At 36.4% G+C, this 24935-nt stretch overlaps 6 protein-coding genes across 8 annotated transcripts; 1 reads left to right on the forward strand and 5 right to left on the reverse strand.

Annotated features, from left to right (window-relative positions):
- The first annotated feature begins 4535 nt into the window (after positions 1-4535).
- On the forward strand, positions 4536-7979 carry LOC125187608. The gene is made up of 2 exons (XM_048084232.1): positions 4536-4703; positions 5374-7979. The coding sequence occupies exons 1-2, from the start codon at positions 4697-4699 to the stop codon at positions 7461-7463; spliced, it is 2097 nt and encodes a 698-aa protein (XP_047940189.1). The 5' UTR covers positions 4536-4696; the 3' UTR covers positions 7464-7979.
- A 178-nt stretch (positions 7980-8157) lies between these two features.
- On the reverse strand, positions 8158-11263 carry LOC125187609 (proteasome subunit alpha type-3). The gene is made up of 9 exons (XM_048084233.1): positions 11031-11263; positions 10869-10952; positions 10416-10489; positions 9555-9641; positions 9384-9468; positions 9161-9207; positions 8745-8810; positions 8548-8638; positions 8158-8430 (listed from the first exon to the last, which is right to left on the reverse strand). Exons 1-9 carry the CDS (start codon positions 11172-11174, stop codon positions 8359-8361), a joined length of 750 nt encoding a protein of 249 aa, XP_047940190.1. The 5' UTR covers positions 11175-11263; the 3' UTR covers positions 8158-8358.
- Positions 11264-12031: 768 nt separating this feature from the next.
- Positions 12032-14830, reverse strand: LOC125189220 (hypersensitive-induced response protein 2). The gene is made up of 6 exons (XM_048086505.1): positions 14681-14830; positions 13930-14137; positions 13629-13749; positions 13259-13350; positions 13063-13159; positions 12032-12613 (listed from the first exon to the last, which is right to left on the reverse strand). Exons 2-6 carry the CDS (start codon positions 14116-14118, stop codon positions 12249-12251), a joined length of 864 nt encoding a protein of 287 aa, XP_047942462.1. The 5' UTR covers positions 14119-14137; positions 14681-14830; the 3' UTR covers positions 12032-12248.
- A 1890-nt stretch (positions 14831-16720) lies between these two features.
- LOC125191048 (probable cytochrome c oxidase subunit 5C-1) lies at positions 16721-18658 on the reverse strand. 3 transcript variants are annotated; one of them, XM_048088509.1, is made up of 3 exons: positions 18597-18658; positions 18440-18490; positions 16721-17212 (listed from the first exon to the last, which is right to left on the reverse strand). In XM_048088509.1, exon 3 carries the CDS (start codon positions 17182-17184, stop codon positions 16990-16992), a length of 195 nt encoding a protein of 64 aa, XP_047944466.1. In that variant the 5' UTR covers positions 17185-17212; positions 18440-18490; positions 18597-18658; the 3' UTR covers positions 16721-16989. The 3 variants fall into 3 exon arrangements, with proteins under 3 accessions (XP_047944466.1, XP_047944464.1, XP_047944465.1); XM_048088507.1 differs by having other exon boundaries at positions 18586-18658; XM_048088508.1 differs by having other exon boundaries at positions 18558-18597.
- Positions 18659-19298: 640 nt separating this feature from the next.
- LOC125190405 (probable protein S-acyltransferase 4) lies at positions 19299-21572 on the reverse strand. The gene is made up of 5 exons (XM_048087713.1): positions 21244-21572; positions 20720-20914; positions 20330-20638; positions 20015-20236; positions 19299-19934 (listed from the first exon to the last, which is right to left on the reverse strand). The coding sequence occupies exons 1-5, from the start codon at positions 21298-21300 to the stop codon at positions 19470-19472; spliced, it is 1248 nt and encodes a 415-aa protein (XP_047943670.1). The 5' UTR covers positions 21301-21572; the 3' UTR covers positions 19299-19469.
- An 882-nt stretch (positions 21573-22454) lies between these two features.
- LOC125190406 (probable protein S-acyltransferase 3) lies at positions 22455-24931 on the reverse strand. The gene is made up of 5 exons (XM_048087714.1): positions 24209-24931; positions 23712-23891; positions 23336-23644; positions 23041-23262; positions 22455-22967 (listed from the first exon to the last, which is right to left on the reverse strand). Exons 1-5 carry the CDS (start codon positions 24302-24304, stop codon positions 22560-22562), a joined length of 1215 nt encoding a protein of 404 aa, XP_047943671.1. The 5' UTR covers positions 24305-24931; the 3' UTR covers positions 22455-22559.
- Between the last annotated feature and the right edge of the window lie 4 nt (positions 24932-24935).

Below are 24935 nucleotides of genomic sequence, written 5' to 3' on the forward strand. Positions count from 1 at the left end.
GTTGCAGATAAAGTCTCTCAACGACTGACATTGCAAAAGAATGTTTGCAGAATGTTGAGGATCGCTTCACAACTGCATATAAAGTCTATTGCAGGAAAACTTATGAAGGATCTCATGAGCATGCAATATAATGGTTCTCGGACTATGTACGATGATGTGATGGACATAAATAACATCTCTTCTAAGCTAAAATTAGGATTATAGGTGGATGAGGATTTCCTTGTCCAATTCATTCTAACTTCCTTACTTCCTCAATATGGACCATTCCAAATTGATTCATTATAAAAGATTAGTGGACTCTTAAAGAATTGGGTAACGTATTGGTCTAGGAGGAGCGTAAGATGAAGAAGTACGGAATGGGTGCATCTCATGCTCACATTGCAATCGAAGGAGCATCCAAAGGATAATATTCATTCGAATTTATCATTCTTATGGCATAAAAGAACTGGATCATGTTTCTAGTGAAAGAATTAAGAGGCTTATAAAGGATAATATTCATTCGAATTTAGACTTTACAAGCATTACCGTTTGTGTGGATTGTATTAAATGTAAACAAACCAAACACTACTAAAAATGCCACAAGAAGCAATGAGCTCCTTAAAATTATACATACAGATATTTGCGGACCTTTTGATGTCTCGACTTTTGGTGGAGAAAAATATTTTTTCACCTTTATTGACGATTTTTTCGCGTTATGGATTTATTTATTGCAAGAAAAATCTCAGGCACAGTTGAACATTTTATGACTGAGGTTGAAAGGCAATTAAATAAAAAGGTGAAAATTATTCGATCTGATAGATGTGGTGAATTTTATGGTCGTACCACTAAAATAAGTCAATTACATGGACCTTTTACCAAATATTTAGAAAAGCATGGCATTTATGCTATGCCAAGTCCGTCTCAGCAGAATGATGTTGCTGAGAGACGAAACCGAACTCTCATGGAAATGGTTAGAAGTATGATAATTCTACCTTACCCATAACGTTGTGAATTTATGCTCTTAGAACCGCTATTTATGTATTAAACCGGGTTTCTAGTAAGGTTGTACCAAAGACTCTATTATGAACTTTGGACAGGTAGAAAACCCAGTTTGCAGCACCTTCATGTTTGGGGCTGTTCAGCGGAAACTAGAGTATACTCTTCGCAAGAAAAGAAAAAATGGATTTTAGACAATTATTGGTTATTTTATGGGTTACCAGAAAAATCCAAAAGGGTATAGGTTTTATTGTCCTAATGATAGCATGAGAATTATGGAAACTGGAATATATGATTCTTTGAGAATGGTGAGATCAGTGGGAGTTTTAACACTCATAATGCGGTCATTAATGAAATAAAGGTATAACCTTCTTCCCTCATTTCCTCAAGAATTAAGTGTGCCAAATATTGTTGAACAGCCTAACAATATTTGAATGACCAACCACTTAATGATGATGCCAAAGTCATTGAACATGGGTGTGAAAAAAAAACATCTACAGAAGTGCCATTAAGGCTTTTCTACAAAAATGAAGGTTGGGTATTTCTGATGACTGTGGCTAATATCTCCAAGAATCCGAATGTAATATAGGAATATGTAATGATCCAGTTTCATATTCACTAGCCATTAAGTGTAATAATTCTAATAAATGGATTGGTGCATGATAGAAGAGTTAAAATCTATGGATTAAAGTCTGGGACCTTGTCGAATTACCCGATAAACAAAAGTGTATTGGGTGTAATTGGGTCTTCAAGACCAAATTCGACATAAATGGTTTAATCTAACGATTTAAAGTCAGACTTGTTGCCAAAGGTTATACTCAGAAAAGATAGCATTAATTATAAAGAGACTTTCTCAAGTATCAAAGGACTCACTTAGAATCATTTTGGCACTTTTAGCCCATTTCGACTTGGAACTACATCAAATGGATGTGAAAAACTGCTTTTCTAAATGGCGATTTGTAAGAAGAAGTCTACATGAAACAACCTGAAGACTTCATTAAGAAATGGAATGAAATTTTTAGTCTGCAAACTTAAGACATCAATTTATGGACTGAAACAAGCTTCTCGACAATGGTATTTTAAATTTCATGACACTATTACTGCTTTTGGTTTTAAAGAAAACATTGTTGATCGGTGTATATACCTCAAGGTTAGTGGGAACAAGTTCATATTTTTGGTTTTGTATGTTGATGATATATTGCTTGCTAATAGTGACATTGAATTACTACATGACACTAAAATTATCTCTCTAAAAATTTCAACATAAAAGATATGTGTGAGACATCCTATGTCATAGGATAGAAATATCTTGTGATCAATCACGTGGACTCTTGGATTGTCTAATAAAAGCTATATAGATCGAATCTTTTAGAGAGATACGGCATGAGTGCATGTTCTCCAAGTGTTGTTCCAATTCATAAAGGTGACAAATTCAGTTTGAATCAATGTCCAAAAACTGAATTAGAACGTAAGATGAAAAATATTCCTTATGCATTTATTGTGGGAAGTTTGATGTATGCTTAAGTCTGTACTAGACCAGACATCAACTTTGCAGTTGGAATGCTAGGCCGTTACCAAAGTAACCCGTGTTGAACATTGGAGAACTGCAAAGATAATAATGAGATACTTAAAGAGAACAAAAGATTTTATGCTCACATTACGGAAATCTGATCAACTAGAAATTATTGGATTTCCATTAAAGCTAAATTTATGGTTTGCTTTGAAGCATTAATGATTGCAAAATTTTATTTCAGGCCTTGGTATTGTCTCCTCAATATCCAAGCCGTTGAAATTATATTTTGGTGATAGTGCAATCGTATCTTTCTGTAAGTATGACAAGTATTCAAGGAGCTAAACACATGGAATTAAAGTTTCTTGTCGTGAAAGATGGAGTTTGGGAACAAAGAATATCTATATAATATATAAGCACACAACTTATGGTTGTTGATCCATTGACTAAGGCGTTACCGCCTAAGACATTTATGGAATAAGTTAACATAATGGGTCTTGGGTATGGAAACGTCTAACCTTTATGTTTCCATGTTGGAGGCTAAAACTGGCCTCTGAGGAGCTGGCTGCAGCGTTCTAAGGTTACTAGATTGATGTGGTCTCATGTTTATTAGTAGGTCATCATGTCTAGTTTCTTCTATGTTGGTTTAGGTGTATATATATAGGGTGTTAGATTTATGTATCAACCTTTTTTATGCAGATGAAGAGGTTGTTCAGAAGGTTTTAGACTTGATCTTGTGTTGCACACCAACAATCGGATAAATCAACCACAAATATATTACTGAAATACCTATTTATTTTGAAAAAATGAACTACTACTATAATTTAAGTACTACTAGCATTATGTATTGTTGAGTGTGTTGATTTTAACAAGTATCCGTATTTTCGATAAACCTTCATAATTCTTTCATTAGACTTGTTTGATCTTAATTAAAGAAAGTTCCAACCAAGTTGAATCACCGCAGAATTTGGGATTTTGTTGTAAGTTTTATGTCTCACATATGTGACATGTGATAGAATACTAAATAGAATTGGATTTTTAATATAATACATTAATTGGTATTAGACACATTTTTCCCTAATTAATTAACTGTCAATTGTATATATTGATTTATGTAAGACGTTTCCTAATTAGTCATTAAGTTTGACTAAATATATGTTCCTCTACTAATAAGGAAAATGAAGAATATATTAACATAATTATAAGTATATGTATGCGTTTGATTATAATCATTAAGAGAAAGGAATAGTATTTTATTCCTCTGATTATTAAGGGAAGAAAATGACGCATATATATAATTATGGTTTGATATATTATTGGCTAACAAAATCAAATCAAATTATTATGTTCAATTATTTAATATGATTTTGGTATTACTTGGTCAAAAAGAAACGTCCTAATTAAATAGCCACTTTGATGGAAAGGGCTTTAAGGTTCTAGAATTAGGGTTTGTCCTCTCTCTGCCTATAAATACAAGTGTGGTGATCCCATCAAATCACATACATTATAGAGAACACATAAAAGAGGAAAAGAGAGAGAAACAAATCCTTGGAGTTTGCAGCTGCGCTACTACGCCAAAGAAAGTCCGAGGAAGTTCTATGCGTGTCCGAGGAAGTTCTATCTTTCTTCCCCAATCGCTTCCGCTATGGATCATAAAGGTAAGTTTGCGATCCATTATGTTTATGGTTAATGCGTGAAATACATATTGTTCGAAAATCTTGCTTTATTTATATTCAATTATGTATTCTTGAATATATGATGATAAAATAATGTCCATCATTTGTGTGACTAGGTACTTCAATCAGGGGGACTTTTTCCTAAATTAAATCAAATGTGTTTTGTAATACAATAGTGTAGTGTGAGTTCAAAAGGAATGGCAAATTAATTAATGAGAAAAACTCATATTTAAACAGAGAGAATTTCTTTATTGAATTAAAGTATTAATTTTTCGTTTTATTTTCTGAATATTAAAATTGGTATAGTTAAAGGAGTGGGGACAAAATAGGAAGTGATAAAATATTACACGCTTCTGTAAATCCGAGGCTTCTTTTAGCACTCTCACAAACATTGTTTCTAGAGAGAGAAGCTAAATGTACCTTCCGTCCATAGAGAGAGAAAGTGGGTCAAACTCGTATACGACTGCTGCTTACTGATGTCAACGATCTACAACCAAATTTAGCTCCATTTTTTTCATCGCTTTCTCGACTCTCTATGGCAGGTAACCATGAATTTTGATTCCCTTCTGTCAGAGCCCTAATTCTGTTTTTCTGTTGCACTTTCCCATTTTTCACTTCGGATGCGTTTCAGTTTGCCGAATTGTGGCTTAATTCTGCCGTTTGGGTGATCATTTGCTCAGAGTCTCTCCAGAATTTAAGTAGTCTCGTGACTGGGGTGATCCAATTTTGGATTAATTAAAGTTTTTCATTTATGATATATGCCGTCATTTGAGATTATGCAGTTTCAGGTGCTGAGGGTGTCTTATTTTAGTAAATTTAGGATTTTCTTCAAATTATATTTGCGTGTTTATTGGGGGTGCTGTCGTCTGAATAAATTACTGGCAATTTTTATGTTGAATTTGATGTGTGCTTCCATAATTTATTAGTTTATATCTTGGGTGAGCTCTAAACGTGTCATAGTTTTTCTTGTGTATATCAAATACTCCAAATTGTACTGGTATTAGTATTAAGTCATATTGCTGCCTGTCCCTTTATTCTTATGTAGCTGAGTTATTTGCAATTTGCAAGCAGCTGAAGAGACAAAGCTGAGACCTTGCAAATTATAGTTTCTTGCACTTGATTTTTGTAATCTCGGGGTACTTATTACAGATATAAGTTGATTGATTGGTAATGTCCTAATGCGTGTTATGTGAATGATATTATTCCTATCAGGTATATCACCAGATCAGGAATCAGTAGATTCAGCAACCAAAAAGTCCAGTATCTCCTCAGGTGGTAGGGCTCTGGATAGGAAGGAGTTTCTTCGTAGATTTGTGGACAGTGAAGTCCTGAAGGAAAACCTTGAGGATTGGCTTGAGGATATAGTTGAAGATAATGCGAGGTCTGCTGCCTTTGATCTTCCTTTCGAGTTAATAGATCTTCAGAAGTTCGATTATGCCCTAGAAGGTGTTCCCTTTCAACAGCTAATACGGATGCCTAGTGCTATTTATGCTTCAACATCCAGTGATGTGGAGGCAACAGCTTATCTTGCTCTTGAGGATTTTCTGCATGCAAGTGTGAATGGCATGTGGGAATCTTTCTGGGGCCCGGATGATGGTATGATGCCTTTCTACGTTTCCTCTCTATATGAAGGAAACTTGAGATTTTACCAAGCTGAGCAGGCCATTGCAAAAGGTAGAGTTGGTGGCCTTTGTGCATCGGCTATAATGCTAAGGAACCCAAGACATCCACAAGGGAAGTGGGATGATGTCATTGAGTTGGCACTGCTGAGACCTGATATTGGAAATCATGCTTCAGCAGAGAACTCTAATCCTCCAGTCTCTACTATTTGTGAAGCTTTATTCCTTGCTCTTCGCGTGTTGCTTGCCAGAAGCATCAGCAGATCAAACATCCCTCTGAGTTTGAATTCTGTGTTCGTACTTTTAGTTGACTCTCATTGTGGTGGCGTCCTTAAAGTTGAAGGTGATTTGAGCAAGCTGGACTGTGATCTGAATAATGTCTACGAATCTGCTGCCGCATGGATAAAAAACCATTCGAAAATTGCAATCTCACCAGTTGATAGGATCTGGAACAAGCTTGGAAATGCTAACTGGGGTGATATTGGGGCTTTACAGGTACTCTATGCTACATTTCAATCTATAGCACAGTATGCCGGAATGCCTAAAAACAGTATTGAAGATTTAGCTGCCGACCACAGTTCCCGTCTTCAAGCCAGGAGGATCGAGAGGCAGTTGGAGGATACAAGGGTGAATGGTAATGGTTTGTTTCGCTTCCAACATCGCAATGCTTCACCCGAGATAGTAGAGGTACAAGAAGAATCTGTTAAAGTGGATTCCGCAAAGAGACTGAAGCTCGAAGTAGGATCTGTATTGATGGTGGAGGATTCAAACTGGCAGAACAGTTATCAGATAGATGAAGTTCTGAATGATGGGGAGATTCTATATTACATTGCATCTCCTGTTCAAGATCCAGGTAAGGCTCACCTTCTGTATGTTGGTTCGCATCCTTCACAGTTGGAACCAGCCTGGGAGGATATGAAGCTATGGTATCAAGTACAGAGGCAAACTAAAGTACTTGGTATTATGAAACAAAAAGGATTGTCCAGTAAATATCTTCCGGAAGTGGTTGCATCCGGACGGGTAATTCATCCTGGCCAATGTCGGAAAACAAGTTCAGGTGGCAATTGCGAGCAGCCATGGTGTGGAACTCCTGTCCTAGTAACCGGTCCAGTTGGTAGGACTGTATCCGACATGGTTAGAGCTGGGCAGTTCGGTACAGACGAGGCTATTAAGTGCTGCCATGATTGTTTGTCTGCACTCTCTACTTCTGCTTTGTCTGGGATTCGGCATGGGGATATCAGGCCAGAAAACATAATCTATGTGAATCCTGGTCTCAGGCAGCCTTATTTCGTCCTTATCGGTTGGGGGCATGCCATTTTGGAAGAAAGGGATCGTCCGGCACTAAACCTTCATTTCTCTTCTACTTCTGCTCTTCAAGAAGGGAAGTTGTGCTCTGCTTCTGATGCAGAAAGCCTAGTATATATGCTCTACTTCTGCTCTGGCGGAGATTTACCCGTTCTGGATTCAGTTGAAGGAGCACTCCAATGGAGGGAAACATCTTGGTCGAGGAGACTGATTCAGCAGAAGCTTGGAGACATCTCCGCTGTCCTGAAAGCATTTGCAGATTACGTTGACAGTCTATGTGGTACACCGTACCCTGTTGACTATGAAATCTGGTTGAGAAGGTTGAAGAAACAGATTAACGAAGAAGATGGTGGAAAGGAAGTCGAAACATCGAGCTAAGATCTAGCCATTTTCTTAGTCGAGAGTTATATCCCCTTTCGCCCATTTCTGTTTCAGTTCCCCGTTCCAAAGCGGCTTTTGTGTGATCATGTTGTTCTCTGAAGATGGACCATGCCCCTCGTTATAATATTCGGGGTCGTTTATCTGGGTGAAAACACGTTCTTATGACAAGGTTCTTTCTACCTCTTGATTTGGTGGAGTTCTTCCTGTGTACAGCAAACCAACAGAAGCTGACAGAGAGGCCAAGAAGCTTTTAGAACCTGAGACAAGAACAGGTGATCCTTGATGAGATCCAAAAGAAAGTTTCATTTCTGATTCTTGTTTACAATTGCAGTTTCATCTGCTTGTGCTATACAGATTTTATATCTTGTGTTATTGTGTCATTAATTATTGTAAAGAAATGAGCTTCCCATCTTATTCTATTGGAACGCGATTAGCCAATTGTTGTGTATTAGTTTCAAGAATAGTGTTTCCACTTCTTTTTGCTAATGACATGATTGTTTTTTTTTGACGCTATATTCATATTGGTATTGTACAAAAATACAACATTTGATTCATAATAAAAAAAATCCTTAAAACGATCTTGATCTCTACCTAGTTGGTTAGCGTATCATCCAACAACAATAGCACTAGCCATCCATTTCAACCATAAGTGTGCATCACTAAATTCACGTGAAAATTAGAAAAATGGAAGTGCAAATGAATGTTTCGTATCACCATAAATGAAGTCTACTAAATGGTCATAAGGTTTAATACAACCTAGCAATAATGCAATATTGTCGTCGTCTTCATATTTTTCATGTTTATAAAACAAAACCAATGTAAGCGATGGGAAGCAGAAAAACAAATGAGAAAAGGCTGGATAAGGATCCCAGCAAAAGCCAACAGCTTAATCTTAATCTGCATCCATTTCTTCAAGGGCGGCTTTAGCTGCTGCCTTGGCTTCCTCAAGTAGATTTTCCGGAACCTGGTCGGTTTACGAAATATAAACATTAAGTAGAGAGTGCAGCAAAAGGAACGCCTAGAAGGCCAGAGCAGTTTGAAATTAGTTAAGGATACCTAACATACTAAATCCACTAGTTACCTTTTGATGCTGGCGGTTCGACTCATCACAGACCCAGCTCATTTCCAGTTCAAAGGCCTTGTCCTTGGCCTCGTCGTGCACCCCATAGATGCTGCTCATGGAAACACAGGACAATGAAAGATGAAATAACCAACACATACACATAACTTGTAGTATATATCTAAAAGCATATGCACATCATTTAGAAAATGACTCACATCTTGGCCACCTCAATGACACCTTGTCGGCATGTCATCTCTGAGAGCTTTAATTTTTCGATTTCTCTGTCAATATAACAAATGGTTCAGCATCAGCAGATAGAGATTACCAGTAAATAGAAAGAAAATGCATAACAAAGATGAACACGGTTCAGCAAAAGCTAAAAAGGCTGTTCACAACAACAGAAAATGGTATGAAATCAATAACATCAACCAAGAAGGCTGAATGGCCTTAGGAGCCAAATCAGTAGTGCCCTAGCAACACTAACACAACATAACAAGAAAAGGTACAAAGAGGAAGATTAAATTACAGAGATGAGAGGCTCGTTGTAGGTTTTATTTCCTTCCTTTCAGATGTCATATACCCATAGTTCACAAAAATTGGTGAATCTAAAACCAGAAACAGAAAAACTTACGTTTTAGCAGCCTGTCTTCCCTTTCCGATGGCTGCACCGAAGTATCTCTGCAGCAGTAATTAAATAAATAGATCACAGATAGACACATAAATGTGGCAAGCGTTAATTTATTTAAGTACAAGTATATCAAGTGCCAGAACACAACATATAATCTAAAATACAGACTAGAAAGAAATTAGATGTTATGAACATCATTTGCAAGTAACGAGGAAAGAAAACGCACGTAGGATATGCCAGAAGGTTCGATCATGTACAACTGTGGTCCATCCCTATCATAACCTCCCACAATCACTCCACAACCAAAAGGCCTGAAAAGGTTAAAAAAAAAAAAATTTAAATTGAGAAATCAGCTCAAGAGAATCAAGTTGATAAATACAACAGATGCAGTATCAACCTGAGCCACCAATAGAGTGTGCACAAATGCACATAACTAGCCACTCGTTCTGCGAGTTCTTTAACAGGAATTGCTTCACCATAAACCCTGGAAATGAAAGATACAATATGTAAGGATATATACCAAGCAATATACAAAAGCATACTAATTCTCATGTAAGCAATTGCAAAGTTTAGTCATAGAAAGGTAACCAAAAGGCCAAAACAATATGAAACTAAGCTTCTACCTGAACATTCATGCCTCAAAAAAGAAAAAAAAAACATTGAGTGGATAAAATGCAGGTGCAGGCAACAATTTTTGGTGATTTTTCTAGGTACAAGATTTTTTTGGTGATATGCCATGTACACTACAAGTTAAAAATGTCCACCCTGATTTTTGTACACTGTTTCTCATTTATTTTTTCATAAACTGCAGTTTCAGTTCATACTATGCATCATCTGGCTATCCAGCCTAAAGAATGTTGTATTCCCTCTCCCCGGTTGAGGAAAATTAGCTGATTTCACTGACCAAATTTTATCATTTGGTATCCCAGTTGAGTCCTATTCCAAACCTTAAACTCTGTGCTCATCCTCTAGACAACATCTTCATGCGGTAAAAAAGGGTGTACCCAGATATTATTATTATTATTTAAATTTAAATTTCAGTATCACCTGCCTCAGCAGCATCAACAGAGACTAAAGGTACTTTGCCTTTATTCAGGAGAAAAGGATAAGAGTAACAACTTAATCTAGATCTTATATACTACTAATATAAAGTTCGTAAATATGAGTCTCAGTTCTCATCAGAATTGTTTCCAAGTAGGAGTATGCTTAGAAAGAATGTTGGAAGACTTGAAAACAAGACAAGTGTCTAGAAACAAACTTTTCATAATTAGTTGCTTCAGACTTTGCTCGTGTAACAATCTGCCTGCCATCTGCAGCTAATCCGGCAACAGCCTGACAAACATTTAAAGCATTAGCATTTAGCACAAGATAATAAAAATGAAGGCCAGAAGCCTAAAACAGCTCCCTAACAAATTTTGAATAACTACCTAAAGAAAACTCTAGATAAATTTTAAAACCAGTCAAATTCCTTTTTATTTTCATTAGCTTCCGCATGAATTAAAGCTTTAACACATAATAGATCAACACCACATGATGAAGAAGACGATACATCATACATCATGAGGAAATTAATGCTAGTTATCAGAATCTAAATCAAAACATAATATAAACACTTCAAGCAAAAATGCCCCTTTTTCAAATTTCTGCTATCAGTCATTTATAGATATACACATATACATAGAGAGTGAGAGAATAAGCAAAAATAGGGTACCATGCCGGAGTGGCGATGAACGGAGTGGATTCTTCGATTGGAGCCTGGAAGCAGCATCTTGGAAGCAATCAGCTTCTCCACTCCCTTGAACAACATCCGAGAAATGAGAAACCCAGCAAAAACCCTAGCAATCGAAAATGGTTAGTTGAAATTTTGATTTACCATGACGATTCCGTCTTTGCATTTGATGGCAACGACGGTGCCGCTATTGTCGACGGCTTTGGCGGCATATTCGATCTGGAAAACGCGGCCGTCCGGTGAGAATGTGGTCACCGATAGATCGTATCCTGTGCCAATACTGCTCATTTTTTCCCTCTCTTCTGCCTCTCTCTCTACTGCTGTGGTATTTTCACTCCCTTCTGCTTTTAATTCTCTTTTTAAATCAAATATGGAGAGATTTCTTTGTTGGCAAGACAGTGTTGCCGAAGACGATTTAGAAAAAATTAAAGATCATAATTACGGAAGAGCCCCTGCACTAAAGTTTTTGTCCACTTCTGCCTCTCATCTCTCCTCTTATTTCAGTTGGCTTCTGTTAATAAATTAATCGAGTACATATTTATTGGGTTAATATATTCAAATCAAATTCTAAACATTTGAATTCCGAGCTAGCTCATCTCTAATGCATAATGAGAAAAATCACTCATTATATATAATACAGTATAGAATATTTAATTTGGAGAATTGCACAATACCCACTTCACTCAAATATGGTTAAATACTAATCGTATAAAGAAAAACTACTGCTACTAAAATTAATATGTAATAAATTCTAAGCTATTGAATGAAAAATATGGTTGATCATGACATTAAAAAACATAATTTTAGATTTGTGAAAATAAAATAAAACACATGCATGTTTCAATAAAATGTTAAACTATAAATTCAATGGGCTATTAAGTTTCGACTTGCATAGACTCACTCTCTCTATATATCTAGATAGAAGATAATTCATTTCAGAAGTTGTCTTAAAAACAGAACACTAAATTATCAAAATGTTCTTACGAAAATACCATGTAACTCGAACTATTAATAAGTCGCATATCATCACAAACTATAAATAATTAAAATTAACTTTAAGGCAATTAAATATTTTAACCTATCGAGTAATTATAGTGAGTTTGAATAATTGGAAACAAAAAAAAAATGATCTCGAAAAAAGAATATAACTCGAAGTTTCTAACCCCTTATGCACACTTGAATAGTAAGTTTTCGTCTCACAATAGCAAAAGCAGCACCCAAAGTAGCATATACTTACATATTAGATGAGAAAACAAATCTTCAAATGCTAAATATTATCGTCTAAAAACATGAAAATATACGCACACCAACGTAATTACACAAGCCCAGGACACGGACAACGGGGCATCGAGACGAGCCCGTCTAAGAAGACATAGCACTCTCGCCCTGAAGGAGGCCATTGCGTATCTGTGTAGCGATATCCTTGACAGCCCCAGGTCCGTGAGGGATGAAGACAGCAGAGGACTTGGATGAAGCACCAATTTCCTTCATTGTGTCGAAGTACTGAGTGACGAGGACCATGTCCATGACATCCTTAGAGGTCGTCCCAGGCACATTCTCCGAGAAGGCAAGCACACTCTCCCTCAGTCCATCTACGATGGCCTGCCGCTGACGAGCTATACCCAGCCCCGATAGGTACTTGGACTCGGCCTCTCCTTCAGCTCTTTTGATCTGCAAGATTTTCTCAGCTTCGGCTTTCTCAGTCGCAGCAACCCTGAGTCGAGCAGCTGTTGCAACAGTGTCAGACTATCAGATAAACAAGATAAAATCATCCAAAAGAAGAAATCACATAATAACACGATAAAATCAGCCCCCAAGAGCCCGAGAAACATGCTTGCTATCTTTCTAATAAGGATTTAATTGTAATTTAAAAATCACAATCTTTGACACAGTTAAGAAAATCCAACATCACTTTCAGACCATTGCAAACTAATATCCTGCGATTCAATATGTAGCACTTAAAGCACGCACAACTCTTCCGGCTATCAGAAATCTCAACCGATTCGCCAAACTTTTAATTTCAAAGGCCACTATCATAATGACAAGCAACTCTCCTAATGAAATACCTATTGTAACATAATGACAAGCAAACTTTTAATCCTATTTCATAGATCCAAGAGCATGCATGGTTGGTTACAATTCATTATAGATCTGAGTTCATATGTTGGAAATTCACCAGCATTTATCTCGTTCATGGCCCTCTTGACTTGAGCATCTGGCTCAATGTCAACAATCAGAGTCTGCACTATCTCAAATCCATAAGCAGACATAGCCTGCAAATACAAGAGATAATCAAAATTCACTCAGTATAAGTGACAAACACGACCAGCATCACACGCATGCAGGTGTCATCTGTCAAGAGCATAAGCTACCTTTTCAAGTTCGCTTTCTACAGCTCTAGCTATATCATCCTTCTGCTCAAAAGTGGAATCCAGATCCAGTTTTGGTACACTTGCCCTGATGACTGTCACAAAATTCAGACAAAACCACAATAAAATTATTTTCGTTTTTGAACTAGACGGGTTATATCAATGTACTCAAGGGGAAAATAGTAATAGAACTCCAAAAAACACAGTATCTAGATAAGAAACTTCTTCTCCAGTCACATAGATCTCTACAAATGGGCGTGCTTGATCAGGAAAAACAGTGAACAACACCAACCATAAGCGAGTCAACAAGTATGCCTTATTATAATGTGTTCTGCCACGCAAGAAACTAGTGACCATGCATTCATAAACATACCATCAAACACGTATGCTTGGATCTGCTCTTTTGTGTTAGATAGCTTATAATATGCATCAGATGCTTTGTCAGCCAAAGCGCGGTACTGGATCGAAGCAACCACATTAACGAACACGTTATCCTGGACAACAAGAAACTCATATTATTGAGAGAATGGTCAAGCTATAACTACAAACGCAAATGAGAATTCATGATTTGCAAAGTGATTCTTTTCATTTATGATGGTTAGTCATGAGATATTTTGCTGAAGCTACTTCCAACGAAATCAAAAGTTTCAAGCAGCAAATGAATGGCAACGAACCTTAGTTTTTGTTTCACAACGGACATCGAGCTGCTGTAAACGTAATGACAGGGTACCAGCCACTTGGTAGCCAAAACACCATGGCAGGCAATGGCAGCCAGGCTCTAGCACCTCTTCAAACTTGCCAAATTGCTCCTTCACAGCAACAGTAGACTGATCTACTTGAATACAACCAAGCATTTGACCCATTTTTCAATAGACAACTGATCTGGAACAGTGTAAAGAAGAATTCAAAGTCACGCCAATTCCAAATCCAAACACACAAACATATAGTTACATAACAAGTTGTATGCCTAAAGTTGAAAATCAAATTAAACGAGTCCTTCATATACACCAGATCTGCTTTCAAGAAGAACTGCACTGAATATGATGGTAATCATCAACTTTTTACTTGCACAAATTTCTTCTTTCATTTAAATATTATAGGAATAATAACATATAAAATGAAAAATCATCTTCGATTTACAGATTTTTTACGATAAGAATTTCAGTGGAAATAATTTCAGCAATTTCGAAGAACAACCAGAATTTATCTTCAATTTGTATACTACTTTTGGAAATAATTTCCTTCTTTGCATACCAAACACACACAGACATGCATAACAACAAAACCCTAGAAGAAATATCACGCGCACGATTCAAATTCAAGAAGATTGGACAATTTGTTCGACAAATCCAATTCCTCACTCCTTTAATTCACGTCTGAGATACGGAAAAATAACGCAGAGAACAGCTATGAGAGGAGACTTACCGAAGACACAGCAGAAACAGGTAGTTGGGGAACTTTCAACTGAGGCTTTATAACTTTGAGCCTAGGTATTTATAAATTCTATTTACCGTGTTGTGGTTTACGATTTTGCGCGCTTTTACTATAATTATTGTCTGCAGGATTTTGCGCGTTTTTACTATAATTACAAATTCTAATTATCGCATTTTTACGAATATGTGAAAAGATTTGTGCATTGGAATTATCGTGTTTTACAATTTTGCGCGTATTATAATTATGTGGTGGGTGTTTAGAAATCCTAATTACCGTATCGTGGTTTTACAATTTTGCGCGTTTTTACTATTATAAATCCTAGGTTTCTATTATACATGAATTCTTATTCATCTCTGTCTTATTAATATAGTAAAACCTAATTATCTTAAATATTGAGGAGATAAGAATATGTTTCTATTATGAAATGATCTAGCGGAAAAGGAAAAGTTTTTGAGAAACAATATCTAGTACTACTTCAGTTCTTTTTTTCCAGTTTTTTCAAATTTAATCTTTATACTACTAATTACATCGATAATTAATCTACTCTCTAATGTTCTAAAATCTAAATTGATAAATAAAGTGGCATAAGATAAAATTTTGGTCGTCTTAATTTTGATCAAACAATCATTATTTTGTCTATGTTTGCATATAATGTAATCCCGTGACACTAATCTATATCACCATATAAATTCATAAATTGTATTTTAATGCTCATATTATTGGTACTTCTACAATTATTTAGAGGAGATAGCAATTCAGTGTTGACGATTAATTTCTGTTGTGGAATGGGCATGGAAACTGAGGAGCGGACGGAATTTAAGTAGAGTATATAACTCAAAATCGTCTTACCTAAAATATTTTATACGACTTTTCTTGTGATTTAATAAATAATTCGTCTAGTTTGAGGCTTGTAAAATACCCTTTCACAATATGAGCCATATTTGGTGTTAGTACAAATTTTAAGAAACGTAAATAATAATATGTTGGAAAAGTTAGTGAAATATTGAGTTCATTTTTCTATTTGTATTTTATGGAGGAATACCATTTTTGAATAAAGAATTATGGGAGATCTTTGAAATTTAGAATTTGCTTTTCCACTTCTGTAAATTTTCCAAACGAATACGCCAAATGCCCTCCAATAATTAGGATTATTCTAGTCCATAAAATTTTGTAAAGTAAGTAATAAGATATTTCCAAGAATCTTCCATTGTACTATGTTGTTTTTCCAAATTAAACCTCGAACGTGTAAATCACAAAAACCTCTATCTAAATACTAGGATGGGTGCTATTTGCATTCTTGTGGTCTAGATAAATGCTGGTAGACTATTGGACAGGACATATAGCCATTGACTTTTCCTAATCCTTATCTTTAACAAACCTATCACCTGATGAATCATGATATACTCTTCATATGCATCAATTCATACATCGACTTTGATGACAATGGTCGCTAGAACTGGAGAATATGGCAGTATGCGTAGATTTAACGTGGAATTATAAAATAAGAGACTAGTAGTGTGTTTGTTCAAAACTTTCCTTATTTTTAAACTTTTTAAGTTTTGGGAAACGGCTCAAAATAGAAAAACTAGTCTATTTTTTTTTAAGACGAGAGGAATACAATTTATCATCAGTTCCAATTTTGTTGCCAAAATTCCAAAATGGGAGAAATTGCCTACAACATCCAACTTCATGATTTCACTATCCACTTTTTAATTTATGAAGAACATTAAAATATGACCTAAGTTCCTAATTTTAATAGCTATGTCCCACCAATACATTTTAAATCAGGATATAATATGAGCATCTACAATGAAACATCGTAAGCAGGAAACAAGACAACATCTTGAACACATCGATCTTCAAATAATACAAAATTACATGTGACAGTGATACGATGTGCTGCCAATATCCGATGATACAGCTGTTTCAAACCTGCAAACTTGCTTGCTAGTTGCTTAAAAAACCTTTAAAAAATTATTAGCAATCCATTCCGGGCTAAGTCGAACATACAGAAAAAAATAAGAAAACGAATTAAAAATTATAATGGGATTTCACTAGGTCAAAGAGCTGATGAAATATAACTCCAAATGTTAAGTTGTGACACCTTATGCCAATCTATAAAACAGGGAAACGACAAACAAGAGTTGATAACAACATAAACCAAAATCAAGAAAGTAATCCTGTGATGATCCACATAAACCAAGTGGGTCTTTATTTGATTGAATTCGGACCAGGCAAGCCCTCTAGTATGAGAAACAATAGGTGGGCATAACCACTCAATATTTTGTTTCAGAGAATATCTATTCTTCTGGAACAACCACGGTGATTTCACCTTTGTCTAGCATGTCGTAGAAAGCCCTAACCTTCCGCTGCTCGTTCCAGTGGTGCATCTTCCACACACTGCCTGCAGCAATGCCAAGTGCAGTGGCGATGAGTATCTCCTTCACAACGCTTGGTCCCTTCAAAGTGGCATGGGCAACTCTATGACCAGCCATTTTAAGTTCTTACTTGGATGCTTGAATCCTGCATTTAAAACCCGATTCAGTTTAGTCATTGCCAAGCATTTTTGAGAATGATAAGGCTGCAAGCATGGGTAAGTAAGTATAAACGGTATTCTGGAAAAAAAGTGAATACAAACAACTGATGAATTGTTCGACCGTGGGGGAACAAGGGTCTAAAGCTGCCTAGCCAACAAGTTGCCAACTTGAGGAAAGTTATGCAATACTACCTCATCAAGCAAATTAAATATAGATATCTTATTTAATCAAGGTGGAATGTTCTTGATGGAAAATGACAATCAAATTGACATTTGACACTCGGAAAGTTGCAGGCATATTCTACATATTGAAATACAAATGATATTGCTGAACATTAGAAATACACAATTTCCACTATGTAGTATAATATACTCCAGCTCCATTTTGAGATTATATTAGTCTATCACAGGTGATTAAAGTAGCTCTCACAGATCACAGTTTCTTAAAGATTGTATATTTCTTTGAGAAAAAAAAAATCATTCCTACATATTGCATAGTAAAGTTGATTTGGGCCAAGTAAACAAGTTGAAACAAAATCCGTATTAAAAAGATTGTATTTGGTTATCTACATATTCGCGTCCTCATTCGTATTCAACATACAGCCAAAGACTGGAAGAGTGTAGGTAATAATTGCACTGACCAAGAACTTCATATATGCAATTTCTACTTACAAAATTAATGTTACATAGGAGTACACCCTATCCTCGTTTCACAGTTCTTTGATTTTCAGTAAGAAAGATTATCTTTTCTTTTTGCAAAGAACATTTAAAAAGTATAACTACAACCCCTACTACTATTCTAACATACTCACCAGCACAAATATTTCTCAGCATTCCCTAGCAGCACAATTGGAGGAGAAATTTCGCAAAATCCAATTGGAGAAACATAATTATAAAATCCCGTGAAACAACTCGAGAACCACAGATAGAGTGCCACCGTTGAACAACCACAGACCAGGAGTAAAACAACACAATCGATAAAAAAAGGAAAATACTAGTGTATAAAATTAAGCAAACCATAAACAACAAACCAAAAGGCAACCTAGACATCCAAAAAAATAGGTCATTATTAGAAAGTGAACGCAGCTTTAGTTGGACACCATCCCATTCCCATCGTATAGCCAAATTTCCAATCAGCTAAAACGGCACATGAGTAGACAAATCGGCATCCATAACCCATTTCAACATAAACAGATCGGAAAGTAAAAACGTACCACAAAATTAAAAACCCGAATCCAAATCTGCGGCGCTTTCGCTTCGTAGATCTGTACAACACAGAATCGAATATGAGAATTGATAGAAAAGAATTCGAGTTGAATTGAATTGTATGACCTTGTGGCCGAAAAATGCGAGATTTTACCCTAGAATTACCTCTCTGATTTGGACTAAACTCAGAATAGGGCTGACTGATATAGAGAACAAGTGGAAGGATGTCCGTGTATCGACTACCAAACGACGTCGTTTTGATAAATAACATTTTTATATTTTAAACTTATTTATGTACGTAGTATATATACAGTACTATAATTTGAAATATATTCAAAATAATATTGTTAATTAGGCTTCGATCACCTGGTGAAATACTAAAAATTATATGCAAGGAAACTTGAATAAAATGCAATTGGCATTCACGAAAGCTTATAAAATCATCTCAATTCGAAATATGTCCTTGAGAAAAACATGAATTAACAAGCATAACACGAAAATGATACAAATCTCACCATTTTCAGAAATATCTTAATTTCATGACACATTTATATTTTTTTGTTTAGTAATTTAAACAATTAATATAGTACAAACATTTCATTGAGATGTGAAGTAAGACAGATCAAAACTCAGACCTTGGTAGAAACTAGACAGAGATGCCTTAGAAACTCATTACTAGAAAGTAGAATATGGAGCTTTAGACCAACTATTATCAAATGAAACAAGTGATTTTGCGATAAATTGTTAGAGATTCTGTTACATCTAAGATCTTGCATTGCATTATTCTCATTTCTCAACACTCTCATCCTATGATCATGAACTTGTTGCTGCAAATGTGATACCCGGAAACGCAAAAAAAAAGCTCGATTTTCAAACTAAAAACTGCCAATTTGAAATAAAGAACGCCTCTGAATAAGCCTCCAATTTAGTAATAGTACAAGATAAGATTAGCACAAAGAAATGGTACATATCTGTAGCTAAGCGTAGACTCGGAACTGGTATGTACAGAGCATAACACTTAGAATCGCGTTTTTATGATCAGTCCGATGCTGTGTTCTGTTGAGATTTCTTGTCATCGTGTTTCTCCTCAGCATCAATCGCAGGGGCAGCTGTGGTTTCTTCAACTTGTTGTTCAACAGGAACGACGAAGTTGTCTGAATCGGAAGCTGCTTCTCTCTCAATCACCTTGTGCTTAAGGTTATCATGAATGCCGCCATAGTCTATGCTTAGCAGAATCTCAGGAAGTGTAATGCTCTTTTCCTCTCCGAAATTGTTTCCCATTTCAATGTCGATTTTCTCCTTTGAGCTCGTGATGTCTTCAGCAGGATCGTCGTCTGTGGGTGCTACAGTCATCATCAGCTCATCGTCTTCAACAAATGCTCGAAAATCAAGCATTGAGGATGGGATTCTGGAGAAGAAGACTTCTTGGAAATTCTTGATCATCCCTCTGTTGTATGGATTCTCCTTCTTGTCGTAGCGATACCTGAAGTTCTCATACGTCGTCTGCACGAAAACACGAAGGTGTTAAGCAAAATCTACTTAAAGAAAAATTAGCTACTTGAATTATATTTTGGATTCGTCACCTGGTTTGTGCTGATGAGGTAGAAGTGGAAAGCTGTAAGGCCACCAACGAACCAGACAGCGACGAAGCAGTAGAGTATCAGAAACACTGATAGAACATCACGCGACATGGCTTTCAATAGATGGTCATCTGCTCGGATAATGTTGATCAATGACACCACAAACACAAACAAGCATAGGGCGGTTGATGTTGATACGAACATGTAGAAGTACCTATAGTTGCGCTGTTTCATAAACACGAGTATGTATGGATGAGGAGAAGTGGAAGTGTATGGTGAAGTGATGGAATGTGGTCAAGAATGTGTACTGATACTCACTAAACCGATGCATTGCCCAACCCACGGGCAGTGGTGGTCGAATCTCTGGACACAGTTATTGCAGATGGAGCAATGTGATGCGCGAGGGGGGCGGTAAAGCAAGCATGTGTCACAGAACTTCACCTTCACTGCGTGTCCATTGACAACGACATCCTTTGTCCGGGGAAGTTTGAGATGAGGTGTTCGGCCATTCACCCACTCCATTGAAGGGGTGTTCATCTCGAATGAATCATCACATTCGGGAGGCTTCGTGTTCCTTGGCACAATCCCAGGGTCTCTGCAAGATGTTAGGACAAGGAAGGCTACATCCTGCAAAAACATCAATTAGTGAGACTAACAAAAAGCTCGATTCTAACAAGAAACCCGAGGCAGTTTGGATTGGTAGCTTACCAAAATGGTGAGTGCAAGAGCTACTATAAGCACAGGATACCATGAAATGACAGATTTGTCTTCTTTAACGCGATTTCTGATGATAAATACGACCTTTATACAAAATGCAAGCGCAGGGGCAGCGATCAAGAAAGCCGACAAAAACAAAGAAGATACATCTGGACCAAAAACCAATCTCCCTCCAAAGAAGAACCTCTGTATGATTCAACCAACAATAACTGTCAATTCTTCCTATTATGCACTCATAATGCTCTAACTATACATGATGTTAAAAAAGAAAAGTGATCTCCAAATTCATTCTTGCAACTTGCAAGTATGGAAAGTTGATCATATTTAAAACTCAACATCTAAGATGATCAATTTGGTTAGTATGATTAGTGCAACTGAAACAGTCTCCAATCATCAATGACATGAAATATGATAGAACCAAAAAACAGAGTTGCATTCAAAAACAAGAAATTATCTTTTGGACAAATTATCAAACACAATAAATACAAACAGCCAAAAACAGAAAGGGGGCTTACATTGCTTCCTCTCCAAACTTGATAAAGCCTCGGCGGCTCGTGTTTCTCCGGTTCCATATATTATTCAATCAACGAAATAAACAGAGGATTAAACTGCTGAAATCCTCAATTTCCGAATTCTGGTTTGGATCATAAACTGTTTTTGTTTTGTTGCAAACAGCCAACATATGAACTATCTAAAACAACTTGAATTTCCAACTTTCTTGATCATTTATGCGAAACAAGAAGTTAGTGAAAATGAGATTTGTCTAGAGAGGGATGAGAGTGGAATGATCAGGAAACAGCTGCCGTTTGGTTCTCTGTTTCTGTCTCAAAGACGGAATTTTTTAGGAATAAATGTTTTTTCTCTAACAAGAATTTCAGTTATTTTCCCTCTAAAGAGGTTCTCTGTTTCTGCTGGGCCGGCAGTTCCAACTATTTGTTCTCTTTAGATTTTCAAAAAAATAGGACAAAATTATAATCGTTTTATTTTTTGTGCTACCAAATTAAAATCAATTTAAATTTTTATTACAGTTGGTGGTTGATGATACGTGCAGGCACAACACTTTTTTGCCTGCAATTTTAGATGGACATTTACAGATATGTAATATATCAAAATATATGCCTTAATGCTTATTTTAATTTAGAATTATACTAACAGCAATGTTTTAGTCGCAACGTGCTAGGACTAAATGTGATATTGGTCTTATGAAGTAATCTATGTTTTCTTATTGCAAGTGTTCTAATATTTTCCATATTTGATTACAAAAAGAGAAAAAATCATTTGCCACTTTTGAAGTGACTCGAGGTAGTTGTGTGCAATAAGAAATTGTGTAGATTGAATCAACACAATCAACAAGCATTGGACCTAAATGCTTTTCTTAATATTGTCCTACAAAAATGATTAGTTATTGTTTACTAAATCTGCACATGTGGGGCCATTGCCTTTTGTTTTCTGTTGGGGGTTTCATTTGGACCAACCTAACACAGACTCACTTAGTTATTAAGATAAATTAATTGAGTATACCAAGAAAATAGAAATGAAGAATATACTGTGGTATCGAATAAAAGTTATCATATTCATGCATACTACTAGTACTAATATGAACAAATAGAATCAACTTAGAGCTCTCAGACATTCCAACAAGGTCATTAGGAGTAGTAGTCACCAACTAAAGTTGTAAAAATGATGAAATAAAATGCGAGATTAGAAACACGAACCCCCTTAGAAGTTAGAACGCAACCATCTCCTTTTTTTCATGAGCACATCATTGTATCACATCTACAAAGACTACATCAATCCAAAAAATAGGAGATGAAAAATGGATTTTCAAATTTTACATCATTCTTTGAGATACAGCCATTGATGTTCTTTGCGAGATCTCATCATCGGAGGCGCCCGTTCTTTGATCTTCGTCGAAGGGAAGGAAGAAATTATCAGTTGCTGACTTACCTCCTCTGTCCACCTTGGGATTCTCCTCAAATATGTCCACAAATTTTGGGAGCGGTTTCCCATCCTTGCAGTAAAAGCTTTGCTCTACGTCTATCTGTCCGTTGATGTTGCCACCGTATCTCTTGGTCACAGATTCTGCAAACGTACCTTCGTCCTCGGTCACCCATTCCCGGAAATTCACAAGAGATGGCGTCGTCTTGGAGAAGAGGATCTCCTCTACATTCTTGATCGCTCCTATGTTGTATGGATTCTCCTTCTTGCCATACAGGCTTCGGAAATTCTCATATGTTGTCTGAAAATTACTAGAAACATGTGTTAGTATTTTGAGATGTTTCAACTTGTAGTAAACATATCAAGTGGCTAACCTGATTGGTGAAGATGAGGTAGTAATGGAAGACGCTGAGCCCTCCAACGAACCAGACTGCGATGAAGCTGTAGACGATGAGGGAAACCAACATCACGTCGTTTGAAAACAGGCGCCACGTCCAACCGGATTTTTTGAAGAGGTCCAAGAAAGAGAATGTGAAGACATATAAGCACAAGATTGTTGAAGTTGTTATGAACAAGATGAATGTTCCGTAGTTCCTCTGCACCAACAAAATTTACACGAGCATGAAGTTTCAGACCGTTCACGAATAAGATTAAAGAGATTGTGCTTACAGCTCCAATGCACTGGTTCAGCCAGGGGCAATGGTGGTCGAACCTCTGGATGCAATTGTTGCAAGTCGAGCAATGTGATGCGCGTGGTGGACGGTACAACAAGCAAGTATCGCAGTACTTGACCTTAACCGTGTGGCCATTGACAACGACATCCTTTGTTCTTGGCAGTTTCACTTCTGGATTCACATCAGCAATCCACTCTATGGATGGGAAGGAGCTTAATGACGCGTTATCTGATATAGGTGGCTTCGTGTTCCTAGGAATTATCCCGGGATTTCTCGTAGATGTGATGAAGAGAAAGATCAAATCCTGCAACGATACACAAGTTAAGGCATCCTCATTCAACAACACTACTGGAATAATTGTTTCTACACACCAAAAGTGTTAGGACAAGTCCCACAATCGACACAGCATGACCGGAAGACAAGTCTCGTGTCGGAATTTTCAGATACATCTTGCTACAGAATGCTAATGCAGGCCCCCCTATGATGATGGTAGTTAGCAGGGCTGACCGCATGTCAGGGCCTAAGATCAATCTCCCACCACAACAAAAAATCTGCAAAAATTAAACAGAAGAAACTTAAATTATTTGTTTTTGCAGTTTTGTGAATTTGTAATGAATGCAGATACTATGTGGATGATGCATTCTGTAAAAGAGACTAGTTCAGTAATCAAATGTGAGTTGATTTATGGAGCAGAACTAAATTTAAGTCATAGACAATAAGAAAAGAATGAAATTCTCTATTGTTTGTGATCCTTTTTTTCTAATGATTTCCCTCAAATGTTGACGCATTTCTTCATACACTAAGACTACATGACAAAACATTTCAGATAAATGAACATAGAGATAGGAAATGTGTCTATCTTGATTACATTTCTACCCTTCCAAACTTGATAAAGCCTCTTCTTCGTCAGGGTTGGAGGCCCCATCCATTTTGGGGGCGCAGCAACAAAATCTTGATTTCTCATCCCTCCCTATTCACACAAATAACACAAAATTTTCCTTTTTTTTTTTTTTGTTTTTTGTTTTCTTTTTTAATTTTTTTTTATTTTCTGGGTTTTTGTTTTGATGAAAAAGAACAAAAAACAAGATTTTGTGGAAGGAGGTTGTGGGTAGAGGAAGAAACAAACAATTGTGTGTTTATTCCTCTATAAGCAGGCTCCCTAGCTGCCTGTTCTACATTCTCTTTTGCAAAAGCAAAACATTTTCCGACAATGTTTTGCCCTTTTGATCTTTACGTACAGACTATTGTTGGAAGTTGGAACGGTTGGTTTTGTGGATCAACTCAACTGTGGCCAAAATCACCCATACATTTAAAATACCATTAATCATAATAATATAGAAATAAAATATAAGAAAAGCAAGATAGACTTTAGCAATTTAGTTGGCAAAATTATATTGCATGATTGAATATGTATCATATTTGATTCATAAGATTGAATCCCGCAACTAAATCCTAGATCGATAGTCTTATGATAATCAAGCATAGTCACCACATCCAACTAAAATAATTACGCGACTTAATCATAGATGGATAATCACATTATAATAAGTCATGACAGTCGAACAACACAATAGAGGTAAGGGTAAAAGTGAGAT

Source organism: Salvia hispanica, chromosome 5, assembly GCF_023119035.1.
Source record: "Salvia hispanica cultivar TCC Black 2014 chromosome 5, UniMelb_Shisp_WGS_1.0, whole genome shotgun sequence".
Lineage (NCBI taxonomy): Eukaryota > Viridiplantae > Streptophyta > Magnoliopsida > Lamiales > Lamiaceae > Salvia > Salvia hispanica.

Coding starts and splice junctions, on each gene's coding strand:
- LOC125187609 (XM_048084233.1), bottom strand. CDS start 11,174: ATGAGCAGTATTGGCACAGGATACGATCTATCGGTGACCACATTCTCA. Junction 10,953..11,030: donor GCAAAGACGGAATCGTCATG/GTAAATCAAAAT, acceptor ATGTTGTTCAAG/GGAGTGGAGAAGCTGATTGC. Junction 8,431..8,547: donor CGAACCGCCAGCATCAAAAG/GTAACTAGTGGA, acceptor TAAACCGACCAG/GTTCCGGAAAATCTACTTGA.
- LOC125189220 (XM_048086505.1), bottom strand. CDS start 14,118: ATGGGTCAAATGCTTGGTTGTATTCAAGTAGATCAGTCTACTGTTGCT. Junction 13,750..13,929: donor GTTGTGAAACAAAAACTAAG/GTTCGTTGCCAT, acceptor CTTGTTGTCCAG/GATAACGTGTTCGTTAATGT. Junction 12,614..13,062: donor CATGAACGAGATAAATGCTG/GTGAATTTCCAA, acceptor CTGTTGCAACAG/CTGCTCGACTCAGGGTTGCT.
- LOC125191048 (XM_048088509.1), bottom strand. CDS start 17,184: ATGGCTGGTCATAGAGTTGCCCATGCCACTTTGAAGGGACCAAGCGTT.
- LOC125190405 (XM_048087713.1), bottom strand. CDS start 21,300: ATGGAACCGGAGAAACACGAGCCGCCGAGGCTTTATCAAGTTTGGAGA. Junction 20,915..21,243: donor AAGTTTGGAGAGGAAGCAAT/GTAAGCCCCCTT, acceptor TGAATCATACAG/AGGTTCTTCTTTGGAGGGAG. Junction 20,237..20,329: donor TTGGGCAATGCATCGGTTTA/GTGAGTATCAGT, acceptor TTTATGAAACAG/CGCAACTATAGGTACTTCTA.
- LOC125190406 (XM_048087714.1), bottom strand. CDS start 24,304: ATGAGAAATCAAGATTTTGTTGCTGCGCCCCCAAAATGGATGGGGCCT. Junction 23,892..24,208: donor AAGTTTGGAAGGGTAGAAAT/GTAATCAAGATA, acceptor TAATTTTTGCAG/ATTTTTTGTTGTGGTGGGAG. Junction 23,645..23,711: donor GACTTGTCCTAACACTTTTG/GTGTGTAGAAAC, acceptor GTATCGTTGCAG/GATTTGATCTTTCTCTTCAT.